Source organism: Lucilia sericata, unplaced genomic scaffold (genome assembly GCF_015586225.1).
Source record: "Lucilia sericata isolate MDLA Ls3-8-SP2 unplaced genomic scaffold, ASM1558622v1 Contig001277F_arrow, whole genome shotgun sequence".
Classification (NCBI taxonomy): domain Eukaryota; kingdom Metazoa; phylum Arthropoda; class Insecta; order Diptera; family Calliphoridae; genus Lucilia; species Lucilia sericata.
Window position 1 is genome coordinate 112,501 of NW_023995228.1, and position 16,666 is coordinate 129,166.

Consider the following 16,666-nt stretch of genomic DNA (forward strand, 5'->3'; position numbering starts at 1 on the left):
AACTGAACTAGAACTGAACTAGAACTGAACTAGAACTGAACTAGAACTGAACTAGAACTGAACTAGAACTGAACTAGAACTGAACTAGAACTGAACTAGAACTGAACTAGAACTGAACTAGAACTGAACTAGAACTGAACTAGAACTGATCTAGAACTGAACTAGAACTGAACTAGAACTGAACTAGAACTGAACTAGAACTGAACTAGAACTGAACTAGAACTGAACTAGAACTGAACTAGAACTGAACTAGAACTGAACTAGAACTGAACTAGAACTGAACTAGAACTGAACTAGAACTGAACTAGAACTGAACTAGAACTGAACTAGAACTGAACTAGAACTGAACTAGAACTGAACTAGAACTGAACTAGAACTGAACTAGAACTGAACTAGAACTGAACTGAACTAGAACTGAACTAGAACTGAACCAGAACTGAACTAGAATTGAACTAGAACTGAACTAGAACTGAACTAGAACTGAACTAGAACTGAACTAGAACTGAACTAGAACTGAACTAGAATTGAACTAGAACTGAACTAGAACTGAACTAGAACTGAACTAGAACTGAACTAGAACTGAACTAGAACTAAACTAGAACTAAACTAGAACTGAACTAGAACTGAATTAGAACTGAACTAGAACTGAACTAGAACTGAACTAGAACTGAACTAGAACTGAACTAGAACTGAACCAGAACTGAACTAGAACTATACTAGAACTGAACTAGAACTGAACTAGAACTAAACTAGAACTAAACTAGAACTAAACTAGAACTAAACTAGAACTAAACTAGAACTGAATTAGAACTGGTCAATAGTCTTGACTATAGTCTGGTCCATAGGCATGACTATAGTCTGGTCCACAGTCTTGACTATAGTGTGGTCTATAGTCTTGACTATAGTGTGGTCTATAGTCTTGACTATAGTCTGGTCTATAGTCTTGACTATAGTCTGGTCTATAGTCTTGACTATAGTCTGATCTATAGTCTTGACTATAGTCTGATCTATAGTCTTGACTATAGTCTGATCTATAGTCTTGACTATAGTCTGGTCTATAGGCTTGACTATAGTCTTGACTATAGTCTGATCTATAGTCTTGACTATAGTCTGATCTATAGTCTTGACTATAGTCTGATCTATAGTCTTGACTATAGTCTGATCTTTAGTCTTGACTATAGTCTGGTCTATAGGCTTGACTATAATCTGGTCAATAGGCTTGACTATAGTCTGGTCTATAGGCCTATAATCGGTCTATAGTCGATCTACAGTCTTGCATAACGGTCATAACTATAGGGGCATTGTTAAGTTCCAATTCTAACCAATTGTTCATTTCCGAGTTATATAAAGATACCCATATATACTACACAAAAAATTGCTCACTCACAAAAAATATATATTCTTCAGCATCATGATGTCTGGCTGGATTTTTATTATTTTCAGTTTTGTTCTTTATATTGTTTTTGTATAAGGATTTGACATATATTGTTTGCTGCCAACATTAAAATATGGTTTTTATATATAGACATGGACAACGAGTACATGAAAATATAAATGTATTTGATAGTTTACGTATGTATTTGTGGTTAAACTCATACGTAAATACAAACACATGTACTTTTATATATGAAGTATAAACGAATGGAGTATTTTAATCTACTAAAAATAGTATTGTGTATTTTCCGACCAAATTCATACACATAGTCATTGGCTTTTATGATATTTATTTTAATGACCTTTTATATTATAACTAAAATTACAAAACAGCCAAACATACAGACATAGATATGTATGTTGTATATGCGGTGTCCTGGTCATCATCGTCAGCATCATTATAATTTTCATTAGCGAATTTAATGTGAAAATGAGGAAATGACTAAGTAAAGGAATAAACGAAAGACAGACAGACACATCAGAAACAACTCAAGTGTATCAAATAAAAGTTAATATAGATTTTTACAGCCGACAGTTGTGGACAGAAAATGTTTGCGGTTAGATTATGATTAATGTTTATTATTCAGAGAACAATTTTAGTAGAGATTTTTATTAATGGCAAAATGTTTAAAGTTAGATTTAGGTAATTGTATTCTGTTTTTATTATACATATTATTCATTGAGCTTATTATGTTAACAACGTTGTTGATATAAAATGATATTTGAGTTTTAAAATACTTGGCAATTTAAGTTAATTTTAAAGGACATCTCAAACCTAAACTACTTTTTACTAAAGTCTGATTAATAGGCTTGACAATAGTCTAGTCTATAGTCTCCACTATGGTCTTGACTATAGTCTGGTCTATAGTCTTGGCTATAGTCAGTTCTATAGTCTTGACTATGATCTGGTCTATAGTCCTGACTATAGTCTGATCTATATTCCTGACTGCAGTCTGTGTAATAGTATGTATGTTCTGGTAATTAGCTATAATTTGCTTTATAGTCTTGGCTATAGTCTTGACTATAGTCTTTGCTATAGCATTGACTGTAGTCTTGGTTATAGCATTGACTATAGTCTTGGCTATATTCTGGTCTATAGATTTGACTATATTCTGGTCTATAGTCTTGAATATAGTCTAGTTTAGTCTATAGTCTTGACTACAGTCTGGTTTATAGTCTTGCCTATATATTAGTCCATAGTCTTGACTATGGTCTGGTGTATAGTCTTGGCTGTAATTTTGGCTATTGTCTGGTCTATACTTTTGACTATAGTCTTAATATATAGTCTTGACTATAGCCTAGTCCATAGTCTTGACTATAGTCTGGTCTATATCTGTAATCTATGGCTGTAATCTTGACTATCTATAGTCTGGTATATAGTCTTGACTATGGTCTGATATATAGTCTTGACTATAGTCTGGTCTATAGTCTTGGCTATAGTGAGGTCTTAGTCTTGACTATAGTCTGGCCTATAGTTTATTCTATAGTCTATCCTATAGTCTTAACTATAGTCTGGCCTATAGTCTTGACTAATTTTGGCTATAGACTTTTTTTTTATATTACGTAGTGATAGTACACTATATAGACTTGACTATAGTCTGGACTTAGTCTTGAACATGTTGTGGTCTATAGTCCTGGCTATAGTCTGGTTTATATACTTGACTGTAGTCTACGTTATAGTCTTAGTCATTGCCTAGTCTACAGTCTTGGCTACTGTCTGGTCTATAGTCTTGAAAACTATCTGGTCTATAGTCTAGTCTAAAGTCAAGTCTGTAGTCAAAGAAGTATAAATTTTCGATTAAAAGAAAATTTTATCCGAAAATTTTCTATAAAAAGAAAACTTTATCCGAAAATTTTCTACAAAAAGAAAACTTTATCCAAAAATTTCCTATAAAAAGAAAATTTTATCCAAAAATTTCCTATAAAAAGAAAATTTTATCCGAAAATTTTCCATAAAAAGAAAATTTTATCCGAAAATTTTCCATAAAAGGAAAATTTTATCCGAAAATTTTCTATAAAAAGAAAATTTTATCAGAAAATTTTCTATAAAAAGAAAATTTTATCCGAAAAATTTCTATAAAAAGAAAATTTTATCCGAAAATTTTCTATAAAAAGAAAATTTTATCCGAAAATTTTCTATAAAAAGAAAATTTTATCCGAAAATTTTCTATAAAAAGAAAATTTTATCCGAAAATTTTCCATAAAAAGAAAATTTTATCCGAAAATTTTCCATAAAAAGAAAATTTTATCCGAAAATTTTCTATAAAAAGAAAATTTTATCCGAAAATTTTCTATAAAAAGAAAATTTTATCCGAAAATTTTCTATAAAAAGAAAATTTTATCCGAAAATTTTCTATAAAAAGAAAATTTTATCCGAAAATTTTCTATAAAAAGAAAATTTTATCCGAAAATTTTCTATAAAAAGAAAATTTTATCCGAAAATTTTCTATAAAAAGAAAATTTTATCCGAAAATTTTCTATAAAAAGAAAATTTTATCCGAAAATTTTCTATAAAAAGAAAATTTTATCTGAAAATTTTCTATAAAAAGAAAATTTTATCCGAAAATTTTCTATAAAAAGAAAATTTTATCCGAAAATTTTCTATAAAAAGAAAATTTTATCCGAAAATTTTCTATAAAAGAAAATTTTATCCGAAAATTTTCTATAAAAAGAAAATTTTATCCGAAAGTTTTCTATAAAAAGAAAATTTTATCCGAAAATTTTCTATAAAAATAAAATTTTATCCAAAAATTTCATATAAAAATAAAATTTTATCCAAAAATTTCATATAAAAATAAAATTTTATCAAAAAATTTCATATAAAAATAAAATTTTATCCAAAAATTTCATACAAAAATAAAATTTTATCTAAAAATTTTCTATAAAAAGAAAATTTTATCCAAAAATTTTTTATAAAAAGAAAATTTTATCCAAAAAATTTTTATAAAAAGAAAATTTTATCCAAAAATTTTCTATAAAAAAAAAAATTTTATCCGAAAATTTTCTATAAAAAAAAAATTTTATCCCAAAATTTTCTATAAAAAGAAAATTTTATTCGAAAATTTTCTAAAAAAAGAAAATTTTATTCGAAAATTTTCTATAAAAGTAAAATTTTATCCAAAAATTTTCTATAAAAATAAAATTTTATCCAAAAATTTTCTATAAAAAGAAAATTTTATCCGAAAAATTTCTATAAAAAGAAAATTTTATCCGAAAAATTTCTATAAAAAGAAAATTTTATCCAAAAATTTTCTATAAAAAGGAAATTTTCACCAAAAATTTTCTATAAAAAGGAAATTTTCACCAAAAATTTTCTATAAAAAGAAAATTTTCACCGAAAATGTTCTATAAAAAGAAACATTTTATCGGAAAATTCTATATAAAAGAAAATTTTATCCGAAAAAATTTTTAAAGGAAAATTTACCAGAATTTTCTGCTGTAGTATGGTCTATAACAGTTTTTTTTTTTTTATTTACTCACTTTTTGTTTCCGTTAAAGACTAACCCAAAAACAAAACAAACAAAAAATATCTATAAAATATTTTTCCATAAACTATCACACATTCCTTGCCAACTTTCTCACCTACAACGAATGACAACAACAACAGCAACAATTACAAAAAGAAAAAAAGTACACAATATACCTTTTAAATTAAACTTCATCTAGAGATTAATTGTTTCAGTTTTGTCATGTCGTAAAACTCTAACACAAAGTTGTAACTAAATATTTAAAATATTTATTTTACTTAAATGGAATGGAATGTAATGTAGTACATAACTCTATTGTGAACTCGTTCATGACTACTCGTAGAACAACGACAAAATAAAGATAAATTTTTAAATTGTCCTATTTACACTTGAAACTAAAATAACAGACATTTTAGTTGGCGTCCACTTGTGAGTTTGTCTGTCTGTCTGTTGTGTTTGTTCAACAACTTTTCTCAACTTAATTTGTTGTGAGAGACTTTTTCCTGGCGCTTAATCAAAACTGGCTGGTTGCCCTGTTCTGTGTATTTTACAACAGCTATTTGCTGATGATGCTGCTGTTGTTTTTCATTGTGAGAGTAGAGGATGTATGTATTTTATAAATCATTGCTCTTAGCTGGAAAAATAACGGGGCAAAAAAACAGCACGAAAGACTGCAAAAATTCATCAGTTTATCACACTTGATATCATCAAAATTTCCCTCACTCTAACACTTACTCGCAGTGCTGTTAAAAATTTGTCGCTAAAAGCATTTAACATGCCACAAAGCAATGGGGCAGAGAACATCGAACTGGAGATAAAACAACAAATCATCATACACAAACTTTGGCGAAAATTTAAACGTTAAAATAACCCTCACTCAAAGTTTCAGTTTGTGTGAAAAAAGAGGCTTATAAAAGATTCTTTGAAAAATCACAATTTCATCTCATCGACGTAAAAATAACAAAGAATGTCAATTTTGTATAAATCGTTATGTTGGGAACTGTAATAAGTCAAACTGGAACAGAGAAGAAAAGCTACAAATAAAGCCAAGAAAAAATTATCAAAAAATATGTATTTGTAGGCTCTAGTCTGACCGTTATGACAGCTACAATAGGTACAAAAACAAACCTTAAAAAGTTCACACCAGTTCAACTCCTCTCAGACCTTTTATTTTGTTTCCAAATATCGGTAGGCGTAGAAGTGTTTATGTTTTCATTTGTTTACACAAAAGCTCAAAGGTGAGCATGATGGGTGTGTGTGTGTGTGTGTGTTTTTATTTCGGTCTATTGCCAATCTTTAACCGCATTTGTGCGTGATTTCTAAGAAATTTTTATTCTTAAAAATACAATTTTTTTTTTTTAAATATTTTTCCTCAAAAATATTTTTACTTTAAGATACAAATTTATCAATAAGTGTTACTGATGCTGCGGTTTAACTTTTTTAATTAATTTCCAGTTTTTTTTTTATGTAGAAATAACTTTTGCACGCCTTAGGGAAATCTCCGGATGTTTATATTAACGGTTTAACAAGACGAAAAACAACTGCAAACAGCAGCAGCAGTATGTCGCTATTAGGGATGCCAATCCCGAAATCCCGATCCCGAAAATCCCGGGATTTTTCGGGATTGGCAAATCCCGAATCCCGGGATTTGGAAAATAAATCCCGGGATTTTTTCGGGATTAGGATTTGTTTCAAAAAACTGTTTTTATTTTCTTTTTTTGAGCCATAATTTTCATTAATTTGAAAATTACGATCTTATTTTATTTTTGACTCATGCAAAACAAAATTCCGCAGAGCTAATTTTATACATATTTGAACCTTTTATTTTTTAAAGTGGTATGAGTCCATACACATAGCACATATAAATTTATTTATTCACTTCGTTTTTATACCTTACACCACTTTAGTGGGGAGGGTATATTGGGTTTGTGCTGATGTTTGTTACACACAATAATATTGGTCCTATACCTTAAAGTATTCCAATCGGCTCAGAATCATTTTCTGAGTCGATTTAGCTATGTCCGTCCGTCCGTCCGTCCGTCCGTGTAAACCTTGTAATCAAACTACAGCAATTTTGAAGATAATTCAATGAAATTTTGCATGATCTTCTATTGTACTAGAGACGGATCCTATTGAAAATGGATAACATCGGTCCAATATTTGACCTAGCCCCCATACAACTGAACCCCCCAAATAGGGTTTTTAAGTTCATAATTATGTTCAATATACTCGTAACTCGACAAAAAGCTGCAAAACCAAGTTCTATACTAGCCTTCATGACCCTGATGTATTTTTTGATGATGCGGCCTCATTTGACCCTAGCCCCTATGCAAAGCCCCCTTCGAAATATGACTTAAATGTACACAATTTTATTCAACAAAAAATAGCTAAATTATATCTGAGGCAAGGTACAATTCAACTTAGATGCTTTATTATGAACAATAAATCACATTTTATTTTTATAACTGGTGTAGGGTATGGTAGGCTTCGCCCAACTATAACTTTTTACTTGTTAGCACATTGCAATGTTGGTCGTAGACCGACCCAAAAAGTATACACATTCTGTGTCTGTAAGCTGAAAACACGAGTTAGAAGACTCATTCTATTTGGGCTGCAAATTTGGAACAAAATTGACACAAAAAAACCTAATTGGACCTCCTCTGAAAATCACATTGATGCTGATATTAATATCAATACATTACAATATTTTGATGGTGGGTATTTAATTTCGGCACAGTCGAATACAAACTTTATTTTTCAATACTAGAGGATTTTACATTTCTAACTTTCTACAAATCTGAATGATACCGGTAAAGGTAAATTACCTTGTTCTGAATGCACCTAAAATTTTAAATTAATACTACGAATATAATAATATGTTCCAAAACTAATATGTATTTTGAGTAAAATTCCAAATATTTTTCAAAGAATAGGTTCTAAATTGATGTTCGAATAATTGAATTGGTATCTGTTATAATTATTAGTTCACATGGAACAGTATGAGGTTTTAAAAAGTGCTTATGTCTAATTTCGGAACTTGATATTTATTTTTATTTAGGAAGTAAGTATGTATTTAAAAAGTTTCAGAAATTATTCAATTCTGAAAGTTTTTATTTAAAAATTGGAATTAATTGGATTGTTTTAATTTAAATATATCTTCTGTCTGTTAAATTTCCACAAAATTAAACAATTTTCTTTACAAATATGATGATTTAAAGATTTTCATATATAAAATAATTAAATTCATGTAATCCCGAAATCCCGTAAAATCCCGAAATACCGAAAAATCCCGGGATCCCGAAAAATCCCGGGATCCCGAAATATCCCGGGATCCCGGGATTGCAATTTTCAAAATCCCGAATCCCGGGATTTGTAAAAGCCAGTCCCGTTTGGCATCCCTAGTCGCTATTGTTTTAATCTGTGTTATCAGCTCAAAGTTGATTGATTTATGCAAACAATAGCCACGTGTGAATCCATTTCTGCGGTTATACATACATTAATATACAATGAAATTTACACTTTTACTCTTGATATACATATAAAATACAAGTATCAATACATAAGATACTAGGGTGGCGAAAAATTTTCCATAAATAGAGAAATTTCTTTGGAAATATTTTAAAAATAAATAAAAATGGATAATTTTTATAAATAGAGAAATCTAGATAAATTTTTCTAGAGACAAGTTTATTCTATAGAAAATTTTGTATGGAAAGTGTTTTCTATAGACAATTTTCTATAGAAAGTGTCAGCTATAGACAAGTTCCAATAGAAAAATGACTTCTATATACAATTTTCTATAGAAAAATGTCTTCTATAGACAATTTTCAATATAAAAATATCTTCTATACACAATTTTCTATAGAAAAATGTCTTCTACAGACAATTTTCTATAGAAAAATGTCTTCTATAGACAATTTTCTATAGAAAAATGTCTTCTATAGACAATTTTCTATAGAAAAATGTCTTCTATAGACAATTTTCTATAGAAAAATGTCTTCTATAGAAAAGTGTCAGCTGTAGACAAGAAACAATAGAAACGTGTCTTCTACAGACAGTTTTCTATAGAAACGTGCCTTCTACAGACAGTTTTCTATAGTAAAGTGTCTTCTGCAGACTGTGCCTTCTATAGACAGTTTTCTATAGAGAAGTGTCTTCTATAGAAAAGTGTCTTCTATAGACAGTTTTCTATAGAGAAGTGTCTTCTATAGAAAAGTGTCTTCTACAGACAGTTTTGTATAGGAAAGTGTATTCTACAGACAGTTTTATATATATAAGTGTCCTCTATAGACAGCTTTCTATAGAAAAGTGTATTCTATAGACAATATTCTATAGAAAAGTGTCTTCTATAGACAGTTTTCTATCGAAAAGAGTCTTCTATAGACAGTTTTCAATAGAAAAGTTTTTTATAGAAAAATGTCTTCTATACACAGTTTTCTATAAAAAAAATTGTGTTCTATTGACAGTTTTCTATAGAAAAGTGTCTTCTATAGACAGTTTTCTATATAAAAGTGCCTTCTATAGACAGTCTTCTATAGACAGTTTTTTATAGAAAAGTGTCTTCTATAGACAGTTTTCTATAGAAAAGAGTCTTCTGTAGACAGTTTTCTATAGAAAAGAGTCTTCTGTAGACAGTTTTCTATAGAAAAGAGTCTTCTGCAGACAGTTTTCTATAGAAAAGAGTATTCTATAGACAGTTCTCTATAGAAAAGAGTCTTATATAGACAGTGTCTTCTTTAGAGAGTTTTCTATAGAAAAGTGTCTTCTATTGACAGTTTCCTATAAAAAAGTGTCTTCTATAGACAGTTTTCTATAAAAAAGTGTCTTCTATAGACAGTTTTCTATAGAAAAGTTTCTTCTATAGACAGTTTTCTATAGAGAAGTGTCTCCTATAAACAGTTTTCTATAGAAAAGTGTCTTCTATAGACAGTTTTCTATAGACAAGTATCTTCTGTAGACAGTTTTCAATAGAAAAATGTCATCTATAGTCAGTTTTCTTTAGAAAACTGTAAAGAAAACTGACTATAGCTTTCAATAGGAAAGTGTCTTCTATAGAAAAGTGTCTTCTATAGACAGCTTTCAATAGAAAAATGTCTTCTATAGACAGTTTTCTATATCAAAGTGTCTTCTATAGACAGCTTTCAATAGAAAAATTTCTTCTATAGACAGTTTTCAATAGAAAAATGTCTTCTGTAGACAGTTTTCTATAGCAAAGTGTCTTCAATAGACAGTTTTCAATAGAAAAGTGTCTTCTATAGACAGTTTTCTATAGAAAAGTGTCTTCTATAAACAGTTTTCTATAGAAAAGTGTCTTCTATAGACAGTTTTCTATAGAAAAGTGTCTTCTATAGACAGTTTTCTATAGAAAAGTGTCTTCTATAGACAGTTTTCTATAGAAAAGTGTCTTCTATAGACAGTTTTCTATAGAAAAGTGTCTTCTTTAGACAGTTTTCTATAGAAAAGTGTCTTCTATAGACAGTTTTCTATAGAAAAGTGTCTTCTATAGACAGTTTTCTATAGAAAAGTGTCTTCTATAGACAGTTTTCTATAGAAAAGTGTCTTCTATAGACAGTTTTCTATAGAAAAGTGTCTTCTATAGACAGTTTTCTATAGAAAAGTGTCTTCTATAGACAGTTTTCTATAGAAAAGTGTCTTCTATAGACCGTTTTCTATAGAAAAGTGTCTTCTATAGACCGTTTTCTATAGAAAAGTGTCTTCTATAGACCGTTTTCTATAGAAAAGTGTCTTCTATAGACCGTTTTCTATAAAAAAGTGTCTTCTATAGACCGTTTTCTATAGAAAAGTGTCTTCTATAGACCGTTTTCTATAGAAAAGTGTCTTCTATAAACAATTTTCTATAGAAAAGTGTCTTCTATAAACAATTCTCTATAGAAAAGTGTCTTCTATAGAAAATTTTCTATAGAAAAGTGTCTTCTATAGACAGTTTTTTATAGAAAAGTGTCTTCTATAGACAGTTTTCTATAGAAAAGTGTCTTCTATAGACAGTTTTTATAGAAAAGTGTCTTCTATAGACAATTTTTATAGAAAAGGGTCTTCTATAGACAGTTTTCTATAGAAAACTGCCTTCTATAGAATATTTTCTAACAATTGACTAAAAATTTTCTGTAGAAAAGTGTCTCTTTTAGACAATTTTCTATAAATAAGTTTCTTCTTTAGACAATTTTCTACAGAAAAGTGTCTTCTTTAGACAATATTCTACAGAAAAGTGTCTTCTTTATACAATCTTCTATAGAAAAGTGTCTTTTTTGACAATTTTCTATAGAAAAGTGTATTCTTTAGACAATTTTGTATAGAAAAATGATTTCGTTAGACAACTTTCTGTAGAAAAGTGTCTTCTTTAGACAATTTTCTGCAGAAAAGTGCCTTCTTTAGACAATATTCTGTAGAAAAGAGTCTTCTTTAGACAATTTTCTGTAGAAAGGTGTCTTCTTTATGTAATTTTGTGTAGAAAAATCTTCTTAAAACAATTTTCTGTAGAAAAGTGTTGTATTTAGACAATTTTCTGTACAAAAGTGTCTTCTTTAGACAATTTACTGTAGAAAAGTGTCTTCTTTAGACAATATTCTGTAGAAAGGTGTCTTCTATAAAAAATTTTCTATAGAAAAGTGACTCTTTTAGATAATTTCATTACAAAAGTGTCCTCTATAGGCAACTTTCTAAAGAAAAGTGTCTTCTATGTCCAAAAATTTTCTATAAAAAAAACTTATTTATTCAAAAATTTTCTATTAAAAGAATATTTCATCCAAAAATTTTCCATTAAAAAAAAAATTATATAAAAATTTTCTATAAAATATTTTCTCAAATATTTTCTATGGTCGACTCTCGTATTTGCCAGTTTTTGTTTCTTGCATTATATATATTTTTTTTAGCAAATGTTGACTGAGTAAATGTGTCTCAGTGTATCTGTCTAGAATTTGACCAGTACTGACGCAATTTCTGACACCATATTCACCATACACACTTGTCAGTCCATCTGTCTGTCCGTTCCAACAAACATCCGTCTATATTGGCGTGATGTTTGTAGAAGAAAAACACTGCGTCACAACCAAAAGAAGAAAAACTGGAAAAAATGCTATTGTTGGTTGCCATGTGTTTAATACTTACATATATTTTTGGTCTCACAATATGGTTCATTCGCCGATACGATCACACTTAATTTAACATTTTTTTTTTTTTTTCATTTTCAACATTTGCATTTTTTTTCCAGTTTGCTTGTTTGTTTGAAGGCATAAAGTTAAAATGGATTAAACCCAAAATTTACTGCTGAAAGTTAAAAGTGTGTGTGGACTTGTTTTTTTTTTTTGCTTTTTTCACTTAATTGTTAAGTAAACATATTTTTTTCTTGCGTTTTTTGTTAAATAAACTGTGTGGAATTTTTTTTTGGGCATTTTAAAGTTGAATAGTTAAAAAAAGGACTTTAATTATGTTAAATGGAGAGAATGCAAAATGAAATTAAAAAAAAGTTAAGGGATCTTAAAGTTAAGTATTTCTTTAATAAGTTTATTTACACAAATTTTTGCGAATTACTATTGTTGTAGGAAAAAAACTTTAAAAGAAATTTCTCTAAAGTATTTAAGAATGTTTGTTGTTATTTCTAAAGTCTAAAAACAAATTAGAATAAATTGAGCAATTGTCAGGTACAAAAAAAAAATGTTAAACAAATTTTTTTTTGTGATTTTAAACAGCATTAATGAAGTATTTTTATTAACATTTCTTTTACAAAGAAACATTTTTGTAGACATATATGTATGTAATTTAGAAAATTGTCTTTTGTAAACAATTTTTTATAGAAAAGTGTCTTTTGTTAAACAATTTTCTATAGAAAAACGTCTTCTAATGACAATTTTCTTTAGAAAATTGTCTTCTATAAACATTTTTCTATTGAAAAGCATCTTCTATAGACTATTTTCTATAGAAAAGAGTCTCTTTAGACAGTTTTCTATAGAAAAGTGTCTTCAATAGATAGTTTGCTATAGAAAAGTGTCTTCTTTAGACAGTTTTCTATAGAAAAGTGTCTTCTTTAAACAGTTTCCAATAGAAAAGTGTCTTTAAAACAGTTTTCAATAGAAAAGTGTCTTCTTTAGGCAGTTTTCTATAGAAAAGTGTCTTCTTTAGACAATTTTCTATAGAAAAGTGTCTTCTGTAGACAATTTTTTATAGAAAAGTGTCTTCTCTAGACAATTTTCTATACAAAAGTGTCTTCTATAGACAATTTTCTATAGAAAAGTATCTTCTATAGACAATTTTCTATAGAAAAGTGTCTTCTATAGACAATTTGCTATAGAAAAGTGTCTTCTATAGACAATTTTCTATAGAAAAGGGTCTTCTATAGACAATTTTCTATAGAAAAGTGTCTTCTATAGACAATTTTCTATAGAAAAGTGTCTTCTATAGACAATTTTCTATAGAAAAGTGTCTTCTATAGACAATTTTCTATAGAAAAGTGTCTTCTTTAGACAGTTTTATATAGAAAAGTGTCTTCTTTAGATAGTTTCCTATAGAAAAGTGTCTTCTTTAGATAGTTTTCTATAGAAAAGTGTCTTCTTTAGATAGTTTCCTATAGAAAAGTGCCTTCTTTAGGCAGTTTTCTATAGAAAAGTGTCTTCTTTAAACAGTTTTCAATAGAAAAGTGTCTTCTTTAGGCAGTTTTCTATAGAAAAGTGTCTTCTATAGACAATTTTCTATAGAAAAGTGTCTTCTATAGACAATTTTATATAGAAAAGTGTCTTCTTTAGACAATTTTCTATAGAAGCGTGTCTTCTTTAGGCAGTTTTCTATGGAAAAGTGTCTTCTTTAGGGTGTTTTCTATAGAAAAGTGTCTTCTTTAGAAAATTTTCTTTAGAAAAGTGTCTTCTTTAGACAGTTTTCTATAAAAAAGAGTCTTCTTTAGACAATTTTCTATAGAAAAGTGTCTACTTTAGACAATTTTCTATAGAAAAGTGTCTTCTATAGACAATTTTCTATAGAAAAGTGTCTTCTATAGACAATTTTCTATAGAAAAGTGTCTTCTATAGACAATTTTCTATAGAAAAGTGTCTTCTATAGACAATTTTCTATAGAAAAGTGTCTTCTATAGACAATTTTCTATAGAAAAGTGTCTTCTATAGACAATTTTCTATAGAAAAGTGTCTTCTATAGACAATTTTCTATAGAAAAGTGTCTTCTTCTATAGAAAACTGTTTTCTTTAGAAAAATTTCTATAGAAAAGTGTTTTATTAAGACAATTTTCTATAGAAAAGAGTCTCCTTTAGACAATTTTCTATAGAAAATAGTATATTTGGACAATTTTTGATAGAAAAGTGTGTTCTTTAGAGAGTTTTCTGTAGATAAGTGTCTTTTTTATACAATTTTCTCAAAAAAAAAAGAGTTTTCCTTAGACAATTTTCTATAGAAGAGTCTTCTTTAGAAAATTCCTATAGAAAAGAGTCTTTAGAAAATTTCCTATAGAAAAGTGTCTTCTTTACACAATTTATTTATATAATTTTCTGTAGAAAAATGTCTTCTTTAAAGATTTTTTTTCGAAAATTTTCTTTTGTAGACTATTTGATACAGAAACGTTTCTTTTGTATATAATTTGCTATAGGAATGTCTCTTTTGTAGGTAATTTTCTATAGAAAAGTGTATTCGTTTAAAGATTTTCTATAGTAAAGATACTTTTATAGAAGTATCTCCCATGGAAGAATGTCTTTCTTAAGCAGTTGGCCTCAGAAAAGTTCTTGAGTATATTAACAATCCAATCCTTATAGGCTCTTTTCTAATGCCAAACAAAAATCCATTTACAATGTGGAAAATTAATACTTTTACCCAAAAATTATTTTTTTCTAATTAAAATTAACACTTTTTAATGCACTTCAATTATAAACCAAACCAAAAAGAGAACAACAAACTAATACATTTTGCTAAATTGCCTTAATAAAACTTTTTTGTATGAAAAACTTAAAGTTTTTCATAAAATCATTATAAACTTTTCGTACGAACAACAGCATCAACCAACATGCAACACCCAAAGCAAGAGTAAAACTACTAGAGTTATTGAGTCAATTTTAATTCAATAGAAATTCCAAACAAACCTTATAACGTTTCAAGAAAATATTTGCAATTTCATACATTTGAAATTTGAATTGACCTCTTACACCCTCTAAACCAACAACACCTTCGAATTGCACTAACGTTTGCTTTTGGGAGTGGATGGCTGGTATTGTAGAATAATTTAAGCAATTATACAAAACTACAACAGCAACAAAATTAAAAAAAAAATGCATAAAATCTTAGTGAGGTTGTGAGGCAGAATAATTTTTCACCAAAACTACACTCGTTCAGCGGAAAAGGAAACTCCAACACAACACTAGAGTACCGGGTAGTACTTCATTTAATTACCCCTTGTCCTGCTGCTATTCCTCTACCACTCTACTCGTGTTTTAACTAGTTTTTTTTTTTTTTTGGGCAAAAACATTATTCACAAAATAATGAACTAGTAAATTGACTCCAACAGCGCGTACATTATTTGAATTTTATTTTCTAGTTTATTTTTGGAAAATGTTTTTCATTCAATTTCGAGTTTTTTTTTTCTTCGCGCCACTTTCAGTTTAATTTGAATGTTTCTTTCGTATTTGATTTTAATTTTATTCAGTATTTAGCATTTTACTACTTTTTTCTGTTTTTACCAGATTTAATAAATTCATGTTTTTTTTTTTCTCCTCCTTTTTGTACAATTCTAATTTACAGCCAAATGGACAATCAGCGTAAAAATCTTTTGGAGGCATTGACCAAAAAGGGTATTGCTGTTGCTAAATTGTGTGTATTGGATAAAAACGTTAAAGATCGTTTAGAGGATATTGATAATGTGTACACAGAAATCATTAAATTTGTGGACGCCAGTGATTCGAAGGTAAGTTTCCATATAAATTTTTCTATTTTCCATTACAATTTCTATTTATTTATGTCATGGTTTTTGTGCATTGGCTTATATTTGTGTAAGTGTGTGTGTCTTTGGGGGTGGAGTTTTTGGGCGTGTTGCTCATTTGTGCAACCGAGTGACCGAGTGAAAACCATTAAACATGGAAATATGGGAAAACAAACTAATGCAACCATTTTAAAATATAAACATCTAAGGTACTAGAGGATTATTACAGCATCCATAATTTAACTGGCACAAAGCACTTAAACATACAATGTAAAATGCATAATGAAAAAAAAAACACAAATTAGAAAATTATTTTATATAATTTTTAAATAATTACACGGTTCAGCAACAGAGGAGGCAGGAAATAAAACATTCAGGGAGAAAACTTTTAAAAGTAGACCGTGCAGTGCAGAAGACAGTTTTCTATAGTATGTTTTCAAAAGAAGAAAGTTTTCTGTACAGAAATTCTAGAAAAGACACTTTTCTATAGAAAATTTTCTAAAGAAGAAAACTTTTATATAGGAACAAATCAACAAATTGTCTAAGCAAGACATTTTTCTATAGAAAATTGTCCAAAGAATAAACCTTTCTATAGAAAACTGTCCAAAGAATACACTTTTCTATAGAAATTGTCTATAGAAGACACTTTTCTATAGAAACTTGTCCAAAGAAGACACTTTTCTATAGAAACTTGTCCAAAGAAGACACTTTTCTATAAAAACTTGTCCAAAAAATTGTCCAAAGAAGACACTTTTTTATCGAAAATTTTCTAAAGAAAACATTTTTCTATAGAAAACATTTTTCTATAGAAAATTGTCTAATGAAAACACTTTTCGATAGA

General features: G+C 28.4%; 1 protein-coding gene across 1 annotated transcript in view; it reads left to right on the top strand.

Annotated features, from left to right (window-relative positions):
* Positions 1–15,810, top strand: part of LOC119610784 (tripeptidyl-peptidase 2-like) — a gene marked incomplete at both ends in the record, with an annotated part of 121,380 nt that extends 105,570 nt beyond the window's left edge. Inside the window, 1 exon segment of the mRNA XM_037966132.1 lies at positions 15,648–15,810. Coding sequence (XP_037822060.1) covers positions 15,648–15,810 — 163 coding nt within the window.
* Positions 15,811–16,666: the final 856 nt, after the last annotated feature.